Source organism: Symphalangus syndactylus, chromosome 5, assembly GCF_028878055.3.
Source record: "Symphalangus syndactylus isolate Jambi chromosome 5, NHGRI_mSymSyn1-v2.1_pri, whole genome shotgun sequence".
Classification (NCBI taxonomy): Eukaryota; Metazoa; Chordata; class Mammalia; order Primates; family Hylobatidae; genus Symphalangus; species Symphalangus syndactylus.
This window is the reverse complement of record NC_072427.2, coordinates 104,154,322-104,172,141: the sequence shown is the minus strand read 5'-3', so window position 1 is coordinate 104,172,141 and position 17,820 is coordinate 104,154,322. Positions and strand designations below refer to the sequence as shown.

Sequence of the window (17,820 nt, the reverse complement as noted above, 5' to 3'; positions counted from 1 at the left end):
TAGTTGCTAAATAAATGAACATAAGGAAGAAATGGCCAGTTCCTCTGGACAGGCACAATTGGCTAGATTAAACAAAAGATTATGCCATTTATTACAATACCTATGTTCAATCAGAGTTTAGAATTTATGGCTCAATCAAAACTACACTGATACCTCTGGTTCCTGAAGTACAATCCCTTCTCGAAGAACAGAAAATTAGGAGCAAGTGTCTAAATACACCACTGTTTTACTCAAATCGTAATGGCTTATTCCACTAGACCAATAACCAATAATATCCAAGTTTTTTTTAACAACCAAAGATGACAATAAACCCCTAAAACCAGATAGATCTTGCAATCGTGTGCTCACTTTTATTTTATTTTTATTTTTTTGAGACAGGGTCCCACGCTGTTGCCCAGGCTGGAGCGCAGTGGATGTGCTTACTTTTTAAACAATACTTCTATTCTACTGGAATCAGTAACAGAGAACAGACATCTTCTCATTTGGGTATCATCGATTCTAACACAATATGGCAGAGAAGATTATGACTACGCTAAAAATGTCTTATTTTTCTTCCCTCCATTTCTTTCCAATTTTAATGGGTTATGAAGTTATTGAGTTTTTTATGAAGCACACCAAGGACTGGTATCAGTGGCAATATGTTGGTAATGATGAAACAATTTTCTTAGAAAGGATGGCTGTAAATCACATTTTCTTCTGGGTACTGAAACACTAACATTGAAAACAAGATTGTAAGCCTCCCTGCAGTATCTCATCTTTGCAAGTCACTTCGAATTTTTATGCTGAACACAGAAGCAAGCTACTTGTAATTAGAGTTTTACAAAATGAGTAATCACCTATGGCGTTGCCATTGCTCTCAATTAGGGAAGAACCACAAGTCACCTTTTGTAACAATGAGGAGGAGGAAAAGGACTCTTTGCAGCCGACCCCTTTAATGTTACCCTCTAAAACATCTACTTCTTTACTGGAATTAGCTACAAGTACAAAAAACTATCTCACATGGGCACAACTGACCATAACATGTTTCTGTTAGGCCCCCTTTCCCAGGAAGACTTGCCTCAATTAGAGCTTTTGTTCAGGAGTTTCAGGTGGAATTAATGGACTTGCATTAAAGATTCCTCTATTTCTGAGGCATTAACAGTTGGTACCACTCAATGACCAGGTATCTTGCTTTTAGAAGGCTGCTTTTGTTGCTCTTCTTGCCAACATTTTTAACTTGTTATTTTTTAAGGTTCATTTCTTTTTTGCCTTTAGCCTGGAGTGTTTTGTTTATGAAATTCTTTTAACTGCCTTCGTCTTTCTACAGGAAATAATACAACATCTATATCCCTCTATGTTCCGTCTTAATATCAAATAATGCTACCTGTAAAACTCAAGCAAAAAGAACTGGACTAACGCAGACAATAATGAGACCACTTTATCTCAAGCGAATTGTCTTGTTCTAGAATACGGGCCTAAGTTTATGTGGCATCCTCTCATTGTACTGCATAACTGATGTCACTCCTTGTTCACCTGTTACCTCAACAGTATTAACATTAAAACGAAATCTCTTTATTGTCTACTGGAAAAACCTGCAGTGCACAGTAGCTTCTGAATTAATATTTGTTAATTAATCACCTGCAGTTAATGCCCATCCTTGCCAGCCTGGCATTGAAGGTCTCTATATTTTGGTCCCAACCTAAAAGACATCTGCTCTAGCTTAAATTGGACCAATCCTGTCTCCCAAATATGCCTTTCCACGGCACCATATTTGTTTTGCGAGTCCTGATGACTCTACAGCAAAATCCATTGGTAGACACACCACCCACCCACACTTTTGGCTCTAGTTCAAATGTCATGCTCTCCATGGAACCTTCTCTGATCAATCCAGAAGTTCCCTCTTACTCTCAGAAGTAGGTTCTGTGTTCATATTTCTTACAACACAGATGGCTTTGTACTTCTCTGACTTCTGTTTCCTAATAGATTTTAACATCCACTAGGGTCAGCTGGCCTGTGTGTGCTCATCATCCATTCCACATGGCCTAGCAAAATGGCTTGTACCAAGCAGGTGCTCAAAACCTAATGTTCAGTAAATGGATGCTAACTGTTATATAAACAGCCAGCTTGACGGAGATCACAAGGACTTCAGTCCCCTTGCAGGCTGCTAGCTGCTGTAATTTGTATTCACACTTCATTTCGATTTCGAGAATAGAAGCCCTGAAAAGCTGTCCTTCCCTGCTACAGGCATCAGGCTAACAAGTTCATTTGACCAGATCTGCCATGGTTGGCCCTAACAGGTGTATGAAAAACATCCTGAGAAAGGATATTTGAAAAACGGTGGTTTAAACAAAATGTGCATTTACTAGCACATTTACTTATGTGCTAAAATGAGTAAGAAACTATCATTAAGTAGGGATGATAAAGTTAATCCATCTTGCACTCTGTTCTTTTTTTTAAAGAACATGTAAAACTTTCAATAAATTTTAAGCTAACTCTGAGTGTTTAATTCAGAATAATCTCAATTTTAAGCGCTCAAGTTAAAGAAATGTAGAACCTCAAAAATACTGTGTTAAGTGAAAGAAGTCGGACACAAAAGACCACGTATTATATGATCCCACTTATAATAACAGTCCAAAAAAGGGCAAATGTATAGAGACAGAAAGTAGATTAGTTGTTGCTTGGGGCTAGAGGTGAGTGGAGGGTTTAACTGGGAGTGAGTATGTGTGATCTTACTGGAGTGATGAAAATGTTCTAAGATTAAATTGGTGACAGTTGCACAGCTTGGCAAATTTCTTAAAGTCACTGAATTATATACTTAAAAACAAATGAATCTTACATGTAAATTACACCTTAATAAGGTAAAAATGCAACAAAGGGAAGAAAATACTATAGTGACAACTATGAATATAGTTCAGGCAGACAAAATAGCCCATATTAAGCTCTAATAGAACAATAAATCTGAAATCATTAAACTTTAGTAAAAAGGGAGAAAGTCACTTTTTGTAAATGTTGTAACATTTGTGGTTGACCTTTATAAGTATTTGCAGTACATTAAAATTCAGTAAGTATATATTCATTCAATCTAGCTCTAGAAACATCTTTTACTACCTGCCAAGCAAATGGCAGATACAAAATGCAGAACTCTTTAAGGAACAAATGCATACTCTTTAAGGAACTCAGTCCAACAGTTTACTCGTTTCTGTAACATTTGGTCATTTAATGTCAACTGAATGTTTTTATTTCATGGAGACAAGTACGACCTTTAGTTCTTTTAGTTCACAATATTTGCAACACAAACATTAATTCAATAGAGAAAGTCTAAGACATTAATACTATTATTTACTTCTTGAAGAAAGCACTGCTATACTCCCCAATAAAACAATGTAAACTCAACATAAATCATCTCAGTTAAAATTCATAGCATAAAATAATGCGATACTCACCAAATCTCTCTCTTTTTTTTTTTTTTTTGAGACCACCTTGCTCTGTCACCCAGGCTGGAGTGCAATGGTGTGATCTCAGCTCACTGCAACCTCCGCCTCCTGGGTTCAAGCGATTCTCCTGTCTCAGTCTCCCAAGTAGCTGGGATTACAGGTGCATGCCACTACGCCCGGCTCATTTTTATATTTTTAGTAGAGATGGGTTTTCACCATGTTGGCCAGACTGGTCTCGAACTCCTGGCCTCAGGTGATCTGCCTGCCTCGGCCTCCCAGAGTGCTGGGATTACAGGTGTGAGGCACTGTGTCTGGCCCAAATCTCTTTCTTTAATGAAATCTAATCACAACTACTCACTCAACTAAGATTTATCAAAACTACAAGCCAGGCACTCTGTGCAATACTGAATAAAATCAAGTCCTTACCCTCAAGGAGCTCATCGTCTAGGTGGTAACAGAGAATTACATAACAAACACTCACTGCCAAAGGAATACCAAGGAGTCACCTAACTCAATGTTTGTCAAATTAGATGACTACCTGGTTCGGCGGAGTCTTGTAGAATAACTTGGGATTTGCCAAGTAGCATATACAAGGTACAAAACAAACTGTATAATAAAGATTTCACATTATTTGAAATTGTTTGCTTGTTAAGCCAAAAAAATTTCACAAGCATAAGAAGGCTTTTGAAAAAGAAATGTGTTTTTGATTGGGGAAGGCAGTGGTGCTAGGGTGGATATTTCAAACTCTGGTGTTACGCTTTCTTTTCCTTGGGGGTGGGGGAATCTAGGCAAAAGGTAGATTACCTCGAACCACCTCTTCCACAGACTCTGTGGTGGTGGTGGTGGTGGTGGCGATGCTGGTGGTTCTCTCTGTGGCTTCTTCGTAGGGTTCCTCAGCCTCTTCCTCTACCTCATCACCATCCTCATCGTCCTCATCATCATCGGCTTCTTCTTCCACCTCAGCCACTTCTTCCTCCTCTGCTACTTCTACTACTTTGTCTTCACTGTGAGGGCAAACACAAATAACAGAAAAAGTCAATTAGACACATTTCAGGGAAGGAAAAGAAAATCGTCCATATGGAATTTTGGCAATTTGAGAAGAAACACACCCAAAACTTAAAGTCAGCAAGTCTAAGTATAAATCCCAGCTCAGTGGGTCTGCAAAAATTTTTATCCTTGGGGACGGTTCTTAGTTTCTGCAGTTGCTAAAAGGGGATGCCATGAGTCTAACCACAGGACATTCTGGAAAAGGCAAAATTACACAGACAATAAAACGATCAGTGGTTGCCAGGGGTTCAGTGGGAGCGGGGAAGGGATGAATAGGTAGAGTACAGAGGATTTTTAGAAACTACTCTGCACGATACTGTCATAAGTAATAATAGATACACAGCATTATGCATTTGTCAAAACCAACAGACTATACTACACAAAAAGTCGCCTCTCATGTTAAAACAGGAACACTGGTTAATAATAATGTATCAATATTGGTTCAAACGTACCCTACTAAGGCAAAATGTTAATCTAGGGAAATAGTGGGGGAGTGGGGAAGTGAGAGGTAGAGGGAACTTCTTGTACTTTCTGCTTGAATTCTTTGTAAACCTAAAACTGCTCTGAAAAATGTAGTCCATTATAAAAAGCGGGGTGGTGGGTATCAAAACTGAGTTTGCTGTATTATAGGAATTCCTTCTCATAGTGTACGTACAAGAGCTGCAACGCATTGCACGGTGGCAGATACTCAGTATGTGCTGGTGGAAATGGGTTTAAAAACTGCAATTGAGAACTTAAACTGGACACACAGGTGGAAGATGAAACTAGCCTAAGTCAGTCTGTAATGCCCTGTGGTCAGGGATGCCTGCTGAAACTATTCAGTTGCGCACTTTATGGTTGCTAATTGCTTATGTTTTGTAGAATACCAAATATTTCAGTGGTTCTCAAATTTCAGTGAGCATCAGAATCACCTGGAAGGCTTACTGAAACACAGATCACCTGCTAGCTGTGGTGGCTCATGCCTGTAATCCCAGCACTGTGGAAGGCTGAGGTGGGAAAAAACCTAGAGGCCAGGAATTTGAGACCAGCCTGGGCCACACAGTGAGACCCTGTCTCCAAAAAATTAAAAAAAAAAAAAAAAAAAAAAAAAAAAGTCAGGCATGGTGGTGTGCATCTGTAGTCTCAGCTACTCAGAAGGATGGGGCGGGAGGATTGCTTGAGCCCAGGAGTTCAAGGCTGCTGTGAGCTATGACTGCATCACTGCATTCCAGCCAGGGAGACAAAGATACTGTCTCCTTAAAAACAAACAAAAACCAACACAGATCACCAGGTACCACTGGCAGTTTCTAATGCAGCTCCAGAGTTTCTGAATCATGAGGCCTTGGTGGGGCCTGAGAATGTGCATTTCAAATTCCCAGGTAATACTGATGCTGGGAAAATATTCAGGGGAAAATATTCTGAGATCCACTGCAATATGCTGAGAATAATGGCAAGAGATAACCAGTAACTCAGTGAAATTGGGAAGAGGATCAGAAATATTTATGGTAGTAAACATTTACATGCTGATGCATCATAGTGTGTAAAAAATCAGCAAATTTGGATGGCAAAAGAAGGGCACGTCTAGAACAAAATTAAAAACGCCTACTAGGAAATCCTTGTGGAAATCATGTACCTGCCAAGGCAGGCATAGTTGACAGCATTTGAAAGAAGGTAAATGAAGATAAGAACACGAAATATCAAATAGTAAAAGCCTATCGTATACCACCTAGCGGGACTAGAGGAATAGATGTCCTTGATCAGATCACAAAACCAATATAGGAGAAAGACCTAGATGTGGCAGGGGGTTTCAACCTTTCTGGGACAACTACCACAGGTCTATTTGAGAAGTACCATAGTAACAGAATTAAAAGCTGCTATGCTGACATTATAATGTACCCAGAAGAAAAAAAAAAAGAGAGAGAGAGAAAGCAGAAGGGAATTATTACCACAGAGCTGATTCTGGCCAACAAGGAGAAGCACATCACTGGGAAAAGTGATAGGACCCCAGGGTTTGTAGCCACAGGAAGCCTTGGACTCGTAGTGAGAGCACAGCATTATGTAGGAAATCAGATTCTAAACACGTGAGACGAGTGAACACTATGATTTCATGATCTACGGCAATAGAAAGGAAGACACCTCCACAAACCTGAAAGGCTTTCAAAGTCTAACAGGACTGCCATAAGTAGTTTTGCTGAAAGTGGAAGGGAAAGATATGTAAAGAGATGAATCCATCAATGGCAGGAATTCTCTGATTACCTCAGCATTTAAAGCATGTGTTATACAAGTTGTATAAAGATGTGTATGACCCCCATGGAACACTTGACTGTGATTACATAGGATACAAGAATAGCATAAAGGGCATTTATAAAATTTCCCAAAAAATGTGTATGACCCCCAAGTGGAACGCCTTTCTAACTCTGATTAAATATGATGTAAGGATATTAAGTGAAGACATCCGAAGAAGTTGAAAGCATGTGGCTAAAGAATAAAAGGAAACTGATAAAGCAGAATAATTTATTAATAGCAACTTACTCATATGTTAATAAATGAAGTGTTAAAACAGAGAAAATCCTAATCAGTTATTGTAACATTTCCACGAGACTAGGAAGAAATAGGTGAAAAGAGAAACAGAAAACACTGGCACTGAAAATCAGATGTTGGAAGCCTTTATCTCCTCGTAGAAATAAATGAGGTGAAATAACCAATTCTTTTTTTTTTGACTGCCCAAATTTTTGCACAAAAGTTTACTACTTGGGGCAACATTTCAAAAGAATCCTACACTTAACAGTTGCTCAGCTGCCCTGAGCTTTACTCAGTAAATTGCCTTTGCATTTTTCTGTAGGATCTCACTGTTGTATTACTAATGAATCAAAGAAAGATGACTTGATGTATGTCATCAGTTAATTTATCAAGTTTGAGATCTCTTATTCAATCAAATCATGAGCACTAGCGCTGTTTTCCAATTTAAGTGGAAAATTCAGGGAAAGTCAGGAAGAAAAAATCAAACCAGTATTCTCTTTAAATCATGATGTATACACGTGATCTTGAACCATGACTGGAATGACGATGTCCAAGTGTATGATCCAGGGTTAGGACAGCGCCATGTGTCCAGGTGGGATGGTGAAAACATAACCCTGGGTATCCCCAGGTTCCTCCTCCAGGGTTCTTTGTTATTACTTGGATGTGGCTCTTAAAGCTCTGAATAGAAACCATGTTTGTAAAAGCAGCTGTTTGGTGTGATCTGCATTCTGGTATGTCTAGCCGTGAAAAAGAGTGAATTATATGCCCATCATCCATCCCTGCATCTGCCTGAGCAATTTACTGGCATCGTAACCAGGAACAGAGACACGTAATAAATAGTTCAACTGGCTAACGAATTAAATTACTTGGCCTAGGAGAACTCAGGTCCAAGTTCTTATTACCATAGCTTTGATTTCTGGAATTAAATTTAGATGTCCATGAATTCAATTACTCATTTGGACACTATTTAAAACAAGAGCACATTGTTTTGTTTGAATAATGCTGCATCTTCCCAAAGAATGCCAAACACAACAACATTACAATTTTTAACTGCAGTTTTCATGAATAGCTAGAAACACTGAAAGAAAAAAAATGACTTTTCCACCACTTCTTCAAATGCCGGACAGACTGTTGTCCTGTGGACTTGTTTTGAAAAGCATACCACATTCGCAGACTTTAATGGCTATCAATTTATAGTGGGTGGCTTTTACAGCTTTTAAACACCAATAAGAAACACTTTTACAGAACGAGGGAACCATCTGAAAATGCTGACCATCCCCAGAGTATCTGAATTTAATAAGGTCAAAGGGACATTCCTACGAGGAAATAAATCACTGATGATAAAATTTTATGTGTCAGCATGCGAGATTTTACTTGGGTGAAGGAGAAATGACATCACAAAGGTGACTCTCCTTCTGTTTCTAAATAAAAGCTGACCTTGATATAATTCCACGTGCAGGTGCCGCCTGATAGTCCCTTTAGAGAGTAAAAGATTTTGATTCACACACCAATTTTCATTTGTTTATTAAAGTCATGCCAAAAAAGTCACCATTTATATTTTCTAAGAAAGCCATATGACATTCTAGAAATGGAAAAATTATAGACAGTAACAGATCAGTGGCTTGGAAAGGTTAAAGGGAAGAGAGAGTCGAACAGGAGGAACACCGTGGATTTGGGAGGTAGTAAAAGTACTCAGTATGACACTACAATGGTGGGTACGTGTCATTATAGTTTTCCAAACTCACAGAATAAACAATGCTGAGAGAATGCTAACGTAAACTATGGACTTTGGGTGATAAGGATGGTGTCAATGTAGGTTCACTGATTGTAACAAATCGCTCTAAAGAGGACGCTGATAATGGGAGAGGCTGTGCAAGTGTATGAACAGGGGGTATATGGGAGAATCTCAGTACCTTCTGCCTAATTTTTCTGTGAACCTAAAACTGCTCTGAAACAATAAAGTCGGACGTTTTTCTTCTTGCTATAGATAAACAGGGAGGAAACGACAGAGAGAGAGCTCTGATTCTCATGGTTATGTGAATGTGGACAATCATGAGATCTAACCTACTGCACTGATGAGGGAAGAGGGAAGACAACCAATGTCGGTTCCCGAAATGCAACCAACCAGGGGAAGGCGCAACAGGAAGAGGTTCAGACTCTTCCTCTGTGGATATGAAAACGGGAAAAACAATCTAGAGGCTCCCAGAGTCAGGAAGAGAGAGAAAATACAGCAGTTTTTCCAAGAAGACAAACAGATGGTTCTCCTTCTCTTTGCCTCGGCTCTCCAAACTGCCAGTCTAAACTGGAAGGTACAATGGCTGGATAAGTCAGTTTGTCCGAAAGGAAAGCAGTTTTTGAAATTACTGATATTAAATTAGGAAAATGTTTCTGGGGAGGGAGGGCAAAGTAAGAAAAAGCCAGTACTTCTCCCACATAAAGGCACTGTTAGAAGCGAAACACAAGAGGACACATCACCTAATTCTATTTGAATTAAATATGAAAACAAGCAAACTGCAGGCAAATAGAACTCAGGGGAAAGGCCAGTAACTGGCAGGGGTCAGGAGAGAGGATTCTAGGGGCCAGCAAGGCTCTGTGTTCTGGTCTGGATGCTGGCTATCTAGTCGTGTGGTCAAAACTTTGCATACGTGTATTACCTGTTATGTGTACTTCTCTCTAAATAAATCAGTAAAAAGGTTGAAAAGGGTTTCCTGTTACTTGCAGCTAAAAGCATTTCTTGGCAGAGGGTTCATAAGCCCACCTGGGGCCCTGAGTTTAAGGCCTCCAGCTTTAGGAAGATAACCACATGACTGGACTATCAAAAATTCATGACTCAGGCCTGAGGAGGTGGCTCACGCCTGTAATTCCAGCACGTTGCGGGGCCAAGGCAGGCGGATCACTTGGGGCCAGGAGTTCGAGACCAGCCTGGCCAACATAGTGAAATTCCGTCTCTAATAAAAATACAAAAAATTAGCTGGGCGTGGGGGTGCATGCCTGTAATCCCAGCTACTCGGGAGGCTGAGGCATGAGAATCACTTGAACTCACGAGGCAGAAGCTGCAATGAGCCGAGATCACGTCATTGCACTCCAGCCTGGGTGATAGAGTGAGACTCTGTCTCAAAAAAAAAAAATAAATGAATGAATAAATAAATAAAGTCATGATTCAGCTGATTCAGAATGAGCTATAAATCACAATCTTGATCTGAAATTAGGCTATATCATCATTCTTACACATTTAATGAATACTTATTCTGGGTGAGACAATCCACACTAACTGCTGTATGAGTAACAGACATACTGCAGATTAAATGCTTCAGAAATTCAACAGAGAAGTGATTGTTGTGAGCCAGAGGCATCTGAGTTGGCCGGAAGTGATAGGTGGCTGTGGGGATGAGGCAGGAATATCCACATAATGCACAAGTGGAATAAGAAGTGAATAAAATATAATGAAATTTTACACAGGTCCTGAGTTTTAACAGTGAGGAAGGGTAAACTGCAGAGACAAGGGTATTCAGGTATTTTTTTTCTTTAGCCAGTGGATAAATATTTGAGTTGAAAGGCGTATGTACAGATTGATGATAATGAGCAAAAAAGTGGCAATGCATTCATTCATCCATCCATGGAATCATTCCATTAAGTACCGCTCTAAGTCAACCCCTAGTAATTCAATCAACAATATTCACTGTGCTTTACCAAGTGCCAGTACTATTCCAGGTACTGAGGCTATACAAGTGAAGATAAAGCACTCAATTTCTTGGAATCAATCTATTAGTTGGGGAGGTGTAATATGAGCAAGAAAAAAAAATTATGGAAAAGTACTATAGAGAAAGGAAATGGGGCTAATTGCTAATGAATGACTATGATAGATGTGTGCCAGAGATGGGTAGCATTTCCAACAGGGTGGTCAGGGAAGGGCCCCACGGAAGAGCCATGTGAACTGAAAATGCTGAAGTTGGGCACGGCAAAACCAAGAGGGTGCATGGATGGTTGAGGCAGAGGTAAGAGCAAGTGCAAAGGCCCAGGCATGAGGAAGAGCTTAGCACATTCAGCAAAAACAACAACAAAGGGCCAGTGAGCTTAGGGAGTAGCAGATGAGGGTGGAAGTATAAGATCTGGTGGTGGAGACAGACAGGCATAGTGTTACCCAGTTAAGGTTACATTTCTTATAGCAACTGCAACGACTCAATGAGATTTAAGTTGCAATGATGTCTCTGGCTGCTGGGCACAGAGTGGTCTCTAGGAAAACATGAATGGAAGCTGGGAGGCTGGACACTGGGCCAGGAGCTAGGGATACACTGGAAAGCAAGGGTAGCTCACAAGGCAAGTAGCCAAAGGCCAGACACTGACCTCAGCACCTGTATAAATGTAAAATTACTGCCCTGATAACAATTACATACAGCTAGGAGACCCAAAAGAGTGAGCACTAACCAGGATTCCAGGTGTCCAGTGAGGCATGACTGAAATGTGACCCAAAGAAGGTCTGAAGTGAATGAAGTCCAGGGGCTAAAGACAGCTCTCCACCAGGCAGGGTGGGTAGAGCATGTGCAAAGGCCCGGTGACAGGAGGGAGGGAAACCTGAGTGCCTGAAAGGGAATCGGCTGACAAGAACAGAAAGTGGGATCCAAGAATGGCAAGTCAGCAGCGGCACAGAGCAGGTGTTGGCAAACTGCAGCCCGCAACTTGCTCTTGTACATCCTGTGAGCTAAGGGTGGGCTTTGCATTTTTTTTTAAAGGATTATAAAAAGAAAAGAAAAGGGGTAAAAATGACAGCAATATGTGACAGAGATTGTATGCGACCTGTAAGGCCTAAATACGGATTGTAACAATGACCGTTTAAAGTCAAACCAACTTCTCTCAACACATGCTCCTGTAAACCCCGCCCCGCTTATGTTAGTGAATTAGTGAATTTCTAAAAAAAAATTACTGAAACAAGCGAAGAGATCTGAGAAGCACTAAAGCCTAGCTTTTGTGTAAACTAGCAGTTCCTAGGTAGAACCTTTAAAAGACAATCTCTCTTTACTCCGCTATCTCAGTACACACTTAGGGTAACATGAATATCCTAGCAATAGAGCAACAATCTAAACAAAACCCCTAGGACATGATGTAAGACAAATTCAAGGAGTGGATAGTTTATAGGAAAACTGGTACAGCTTCTTCAGCAAGTCAGTGTCAGGATATAAAAAGTGCTATTCTGAATCCTAAGAATTAAGGATGTAAGATGCTGGCCCTGGTGCCGGATAGGATGTAAAATACGAAACCTGTGAAGGACCTTTCTGGAACTCAGGGAGAATCTGAATATGGACACGGTATCCAATGGTATTAAAAAATTATGTTAATTTTGTGGGTGAGATGGTATCATCTGGACTCTGTAGAAAAATGTTCTTAGATTTTAGAGATATATACTGACATCTTAAATATGCTTCCTGTCTTAACTTTTCTTTAAAATATCTCGGCATCATAAAAGGTATGTTTAAAGGGGGAAAATGATATTCTGGCAAGACTTAAATTTGGAATATAATTATAGTAAAAGGCTAAATTGCTTTTGTAAAGGCTATCTTGGAGGCAAGAAAAGCCATATATTATCAAAAGCAGATTATTGTTCTGACAGCTTTATGAACCAACTAGAATTAAGGAGAAGCACCTAAGGTCATAAAAAGTTTTGGAGTCATTTTAAATTCTTGATATGTGAAAAAGTTTGGTTAATCAGATGCTAGGCCAGAAAACTGTGAACGAGCAAACTCCTCATGTACAAACGTTTAGCTGCTACTAAGGATGGGTGATCCATATATATTTTGGTTGGAGAGTTGGAAGTATATGACCTTTGGCTGTCTAACAAATATTTGAGTTCCAGGGTCTGCTCTGGAGTGTGAGGATGCTGCAGAGAATAAATCAGACAAAATTCCCTGCCTTCCTGGCATTTACATTCTACAGGGAGGGAAAGACCTAAGAAAACCAAAACAACGATGTTACACTAGCACATTACAAGGTGACAAGTGTTACGGAGAAAATGAAAGCAGTGAAGCTAGGGGTAGGCTGGGGCTGGTAGTTGGCTGGGCTGCTGCAGTTTCTACAGAGGTAGTAAGAGAAGATGCCCTGAAAAGGTGTCAATGCAGCAACAACTATGTGCCTGGCATCCCCTTCCACTGTGTCCATACACTAATATACAGCTATAGGTGGTCTGTGTCCAAAATGGCTACAAAGCACCCTAGGAAAGTCACAAAGCAAGAGAAAAGCCTGGTCCTTTTCTTTTCGGGGCACTTTGTGAAGACCTATTCCTTAGAAAGAAGGGAGAAGCTGCATGCTTCTGGGCTTCTCCCCCTCTTTTTTGTGAAAAAATAAGTGGTTCTGTTAAGAAGTGTATCAGTCCGTTTTCACACTGCTGATAAAGACATACCCAAGACTGGGGAGAAAAAGAGGTTTAATCGGACTTACAGTTCCACATGGCAGGGGAGGCCTCAGAATCATGGCGGGAGGTGAAAGGCATTTCTTACATGGTGGCGGCAAGAGAAAAATGAGGAAGAAGCAAAAGCAGAAACCCCTGACAAACCCATGAGATCTCGTGAGACTTATTCATTATCACAAGAATAGCACAGAGAAGATCAGCCCTCATGAATCAATTACCTCCCCCTGGGTCCCTCCCACAACATGTGGGAATTCTGCGAGATACAACTCAAGTTGGTATTTGAATGGAGACACAGCCAGTCCATATCAGGAAGCAAAAACAACAAACTCTGCTCCTCCTTCCAGCACACTCCCCAAAATGCAGCAATACCTTGTCCTGCCCCAGATTCGTAAGTGGAGCCCCATTCCTAGGAGAAAACAGACATATCTGCACCGCTGATCCCCAGTGGCAGAATATGCCAGGTATCTGTCCAGGAGAAGAAGCCATGTGGCTCAGGCTACAGGGTTTACAGCCCAAGGCCTCCCTTGCCTCTGTGCTCTGAGGGCTTGAAGTGAGTAGAAGAGTACTTTAAATTATATCGTAAAGGTAAAGATGATGTAGCTTCTTGGGTTAGCCAGAACATTTAGGAAAAGCATGCTCTGGAGAGGTAAGGCTTTTAGTTGATTTTCCATGAGTGAGCTAACATTTTTCCTCTTCCAACAAGCCCACTTTCTTGCACTGGTAAGTATTAAGTATCTTTTTTTAAAGTATCTGTGGTTGGTTGGCATCCGAGAAATCTGTAGGGTCAAATATCAAATAGGCACTCCTAGCACAATGCCACAAATGCACAAGGGATGAGGCTATGAAATTTGTGAATTCTTTTCCTTTCTCAAGGAACAACTACACTTAAATATAGTGTAATTAATTGTATGTTCTAGTTATGTAGATCCTAGAGAGAAGGTCTAGTGTGGTGATTAATGGTGACTTTCCAGAGCTCAGCCACGTGGGTTTCAATCTCAGAGCTGCCACCTGCCAGCTCTGATGTGACTATGAACACGTCACTTAGCCTGCTGTGACTTGGTTTCCTCATCTTTAACATGGGATGGAAACTTTAACCACCTCAGGTGGTTACACCTCAGATGGTGTGAACAGCCAATGATGTAAATAACACACTCGGAACAGCACATGATAAGAGTTAAATACTGTGCCTATTTACTGTTTTTAACTACAGCTTAAATGCATACTTATGACATTTTTTTTTTTTTTGAGACGGAGTCTCGCTCTGTCACCCAGGCTGGAGTGCAGTGGCGCAATCTCGGCTCACTACAAGTTCCGCCTCCCGGGTTCCCGCCATTCTCCTGCCTCAGCCTCTCCGAGTAGCTGGGACTACAGGCGCCCGCCACCACGCCCGGCTAATTTTTTTTTGTATTTTTTAGTAGAGACGGGGTTTCACCGTGGTCTCGATCTCCTGACCTCGTGATCCGCCCGCCTCAGCCTCCCAAAGTGCTGGGATTACAAGCGTGAGCCACCGCGCCCGGCTCATACTTATGACATTTTTTTTCTCATTATTGCTATTAGGTTTTGAAAATGGTATACAAATATCATTTGTTTTTCATAGGTAATGTTTTTCTTGGGGTTTATTATTTTAGAAAAATATATATATATTAAGAGCTATCCTTTACTGGGCGCTATGCCTAGTAAGTTCCCAACTGCTGACCATAGGCTCAGGGCCCTGCAGGGATGGGATGTAAACAAGCATAAAACCGTGTTTTCAGTGAAGCGCATATTAACAATAATGGGCTGAACGAAGAATGTTCATTGGTGGAGTTTGGGAGGGACTAAAGAATAGTCTGTTGAAGAGGTAACAGGTAAACTGGGACATGATGAATGAATAGAAATCTACAAACAAGGTAGCAAAAAGGACACTGTAGAAACAGGGAATGGCACCCGTAACAGATGAAGAGTGATATGGTTTGGCTGTGTCCCCACTCAAATCTCATCTTGAATTGTAATCCTCATAATCCCCATGTGTCTAGAGAGAGACCTGGTGGGACGGAACTGGATCATGGGAGTGGTTTCCCCATGCTGTTCTTGTGACGGTGAGGGAGTTCTCAGGAGATCTGATGGTTTTATAAGGGGCTCTTCCCACTCCGCTCCTCGCTCTTCTCCTTCCTGCCGCCTTGTGAAGAAGATGTGTTTGCTTCCCCTTCTGCCATGATTTTAAGTTTCCCGAGGCCTCCTCAGCCATGCAGAACTGTGAGTCAATTAAACCTCTTTCCTTTATAAATTACCCAGTCTTCGTTATTTCTTTATAGCAGTGTGAAAATGGACTCATACAAAGAGTGCTGCAGGAATTGCCAATTCTCAGTACGGTGGAGGAGGGGGTGGACTGCAGGAAGGGAGCTGAAAAGCTGTAGCTCTGCTCTTTTACGAAGGGCTTTGTTTCACAGGCTGAGGAGTCTGGACCATCATCTACTAGCGATGCAGAGCCTAGTAGAAAAGCTTGAAGCAGAGGAGTGGCGAGGTTAGTTGTATTGCAACAAATATGAGCTAGCAGAAGCATGGAGGGCAGACAGGTGGAGGAGTGACACTGGGATGTGAAGGCAGTGCTTGTGAAGCCTACTGAGAACTTGGATAAAATAACAGCACAGAACTGGTGACTGGGGATGAAGAGAGTGAGTAAGAGGAGGAATCTGATGCTTTGAGTTGGAGAATAGTTACTAATGGTAACAGAGGATACAGGAGGAATTAAGAAATGGAGCTAATGGGTTCAGCTTTGATCATGGTAGATTTGAGATTCTGTAGGACCCTGCTGGAGAGGCATACAGCAGACAGCTGAAAACAAAGAACAAAAAATCTGAGCCACTAATACACAGGTACTGCTTTTCTATTTCCATTAAATAAATAGCGCTGCACTTTGTTGTTTTTTAAACTAAAGAGCTGCCATTCCTGAAAGACCACAGATAATAGACCAGATGCCCACTCACTTTCTGCATGGATAATATGTCCCATTGTGATACCATTATTTAAGTAGAAACAAAATCTAGCCTTATGAAGTCTAATTATACCATTCCTCCTCCTTCCTTCCCCTCTCTCCCTGCAAGCATAATTCAAGACTGCTTTCCAATTCAGAGATCTATGTGAGAATTTTAAAACATCGTTGCTGATTAGTCTCTCTAATCAATACAAGAAGTCTATTATCGGTCGGGCGCAGTGGCTCACGCCTGTAATCCCAGCACTTTGGGAGGCTGAGGCAGGTGGATCACGAGGTCAGGAGATTGAGACCATCCTGGCTAATACGGTGAAAGCCCATCTCTACTAAAAATACAAAAAATAGCCAGGCGTGGTGGTGGTGGGCACCTGTAGTCCCAGCTACTCGGTAGGCTGAGGCAGGAGAATGGCGTGAACCCAGGAGGCAGAGCTTGCAGTGAGCCGAGATCACGCCACTGCACTCAACAGCCTGCGCAACAGAACAAGACTCCTTCTCAAAAAAAAAAAAAAAAAAAAAAGAAATCTATTATCAATTAGATTTGATAAATCTATTATTGACTAGACAGACCAATCAGGAACAATGTTTAAAATTGTGCATGAAAAGCCATTCACTCATCAAATGCTAGTGGCTGCTAAGTGTCTGGCATTCTGCTGGATCTGAGGCTACAAGAGGGAAAAAGATAAGTTCCCTGTCCTCAAAGAGCTTACATTCTATGGGGGGAGAGAATGATAATGAACCAATAAAATACTAAAATGTGATTCATTTCAGAATGGAAGTAAATAGGCTGCTAAGATTGAGAATAACGAAGAAGGGGTGTTTTCTTCAGAAAAGAATGATCAAGGCCAGGCATGGTGGCTAATGCCTGTAATTCCAACACTTTGGGAGACTGAGGTGGGAGGACTGCTTGAGCTCAGGAGTTTGAGACAAGCCTGGGCAACAAAGTGAGACCTCGTCTCTACTAAAAATTAAAAAACAATTAGCCAGGTGCGGCCGGTAGTCCCAGCTACTTAGGAGGATCTCTAGAGCCAGGGAGGTCGAGGCCATGATCATGCCACTGCACTCCAGCCTAGGTGACAGAGCAGGACCTTGTCTCCAAGAAACAGAATGATCAAGGGAATTCATTCTGGGAAGATGGCAACAAAACTGAGGCTGAAGGTGGGACCTTGGAAGATCCATTATAGACAATGAAATCTGTCAGCCCTGGGGTTAGCAAGCTGGGGATATTGACTTGTGTGACACTGAGCAGGGGAGAGTCAGGGGAAAGAGAGGCACGGGGTGATAGCGGAGAGGTAGGGTGGAGCTGGGTCAAATACACTAATACCTGTAAGGAATGCAGGAGGTCAAACCTGACACCAACTACGTGTTTGTTAGTTGTTACCCGTTACCATTATCCTCAGCATATCCAAATAAGGCTTCACTGTTTTCTCTCTGTGCACTTGGTTTTTAAGTGTATTGGTAAGCCACGAACGCAACTTAAATTTGGGGGTTCC

General features: G+C 41.2%; 1 protein-coding gene across 7 annotated transcripts in view; it reads right to left on the bottom strand.

Moving 5' to 3' along the window:
* The window catches only part of APP (amyloid beta precursor protein), a 286,082-nt gene that overhangs the window by 131,783 nt on the left and 136,479 nt on the right, over positions 1 to 17,820 (bottom strand). For all 7 annotated transcript variants that reach the window (XM_055279350.2, XM_055279351.2, XM_055279348.2 and 4 more), the window contains exon 6: positions 4,218 to 4,417. In XM_055279350.2, coding sequence (XP_055135325.1) covers positions 4,218 to 4,417 — 200 coding nt within the window. The remainder of the gene's footprint in view (positions 1 to 4,217; positions 4,418 to 17,820) is intronic.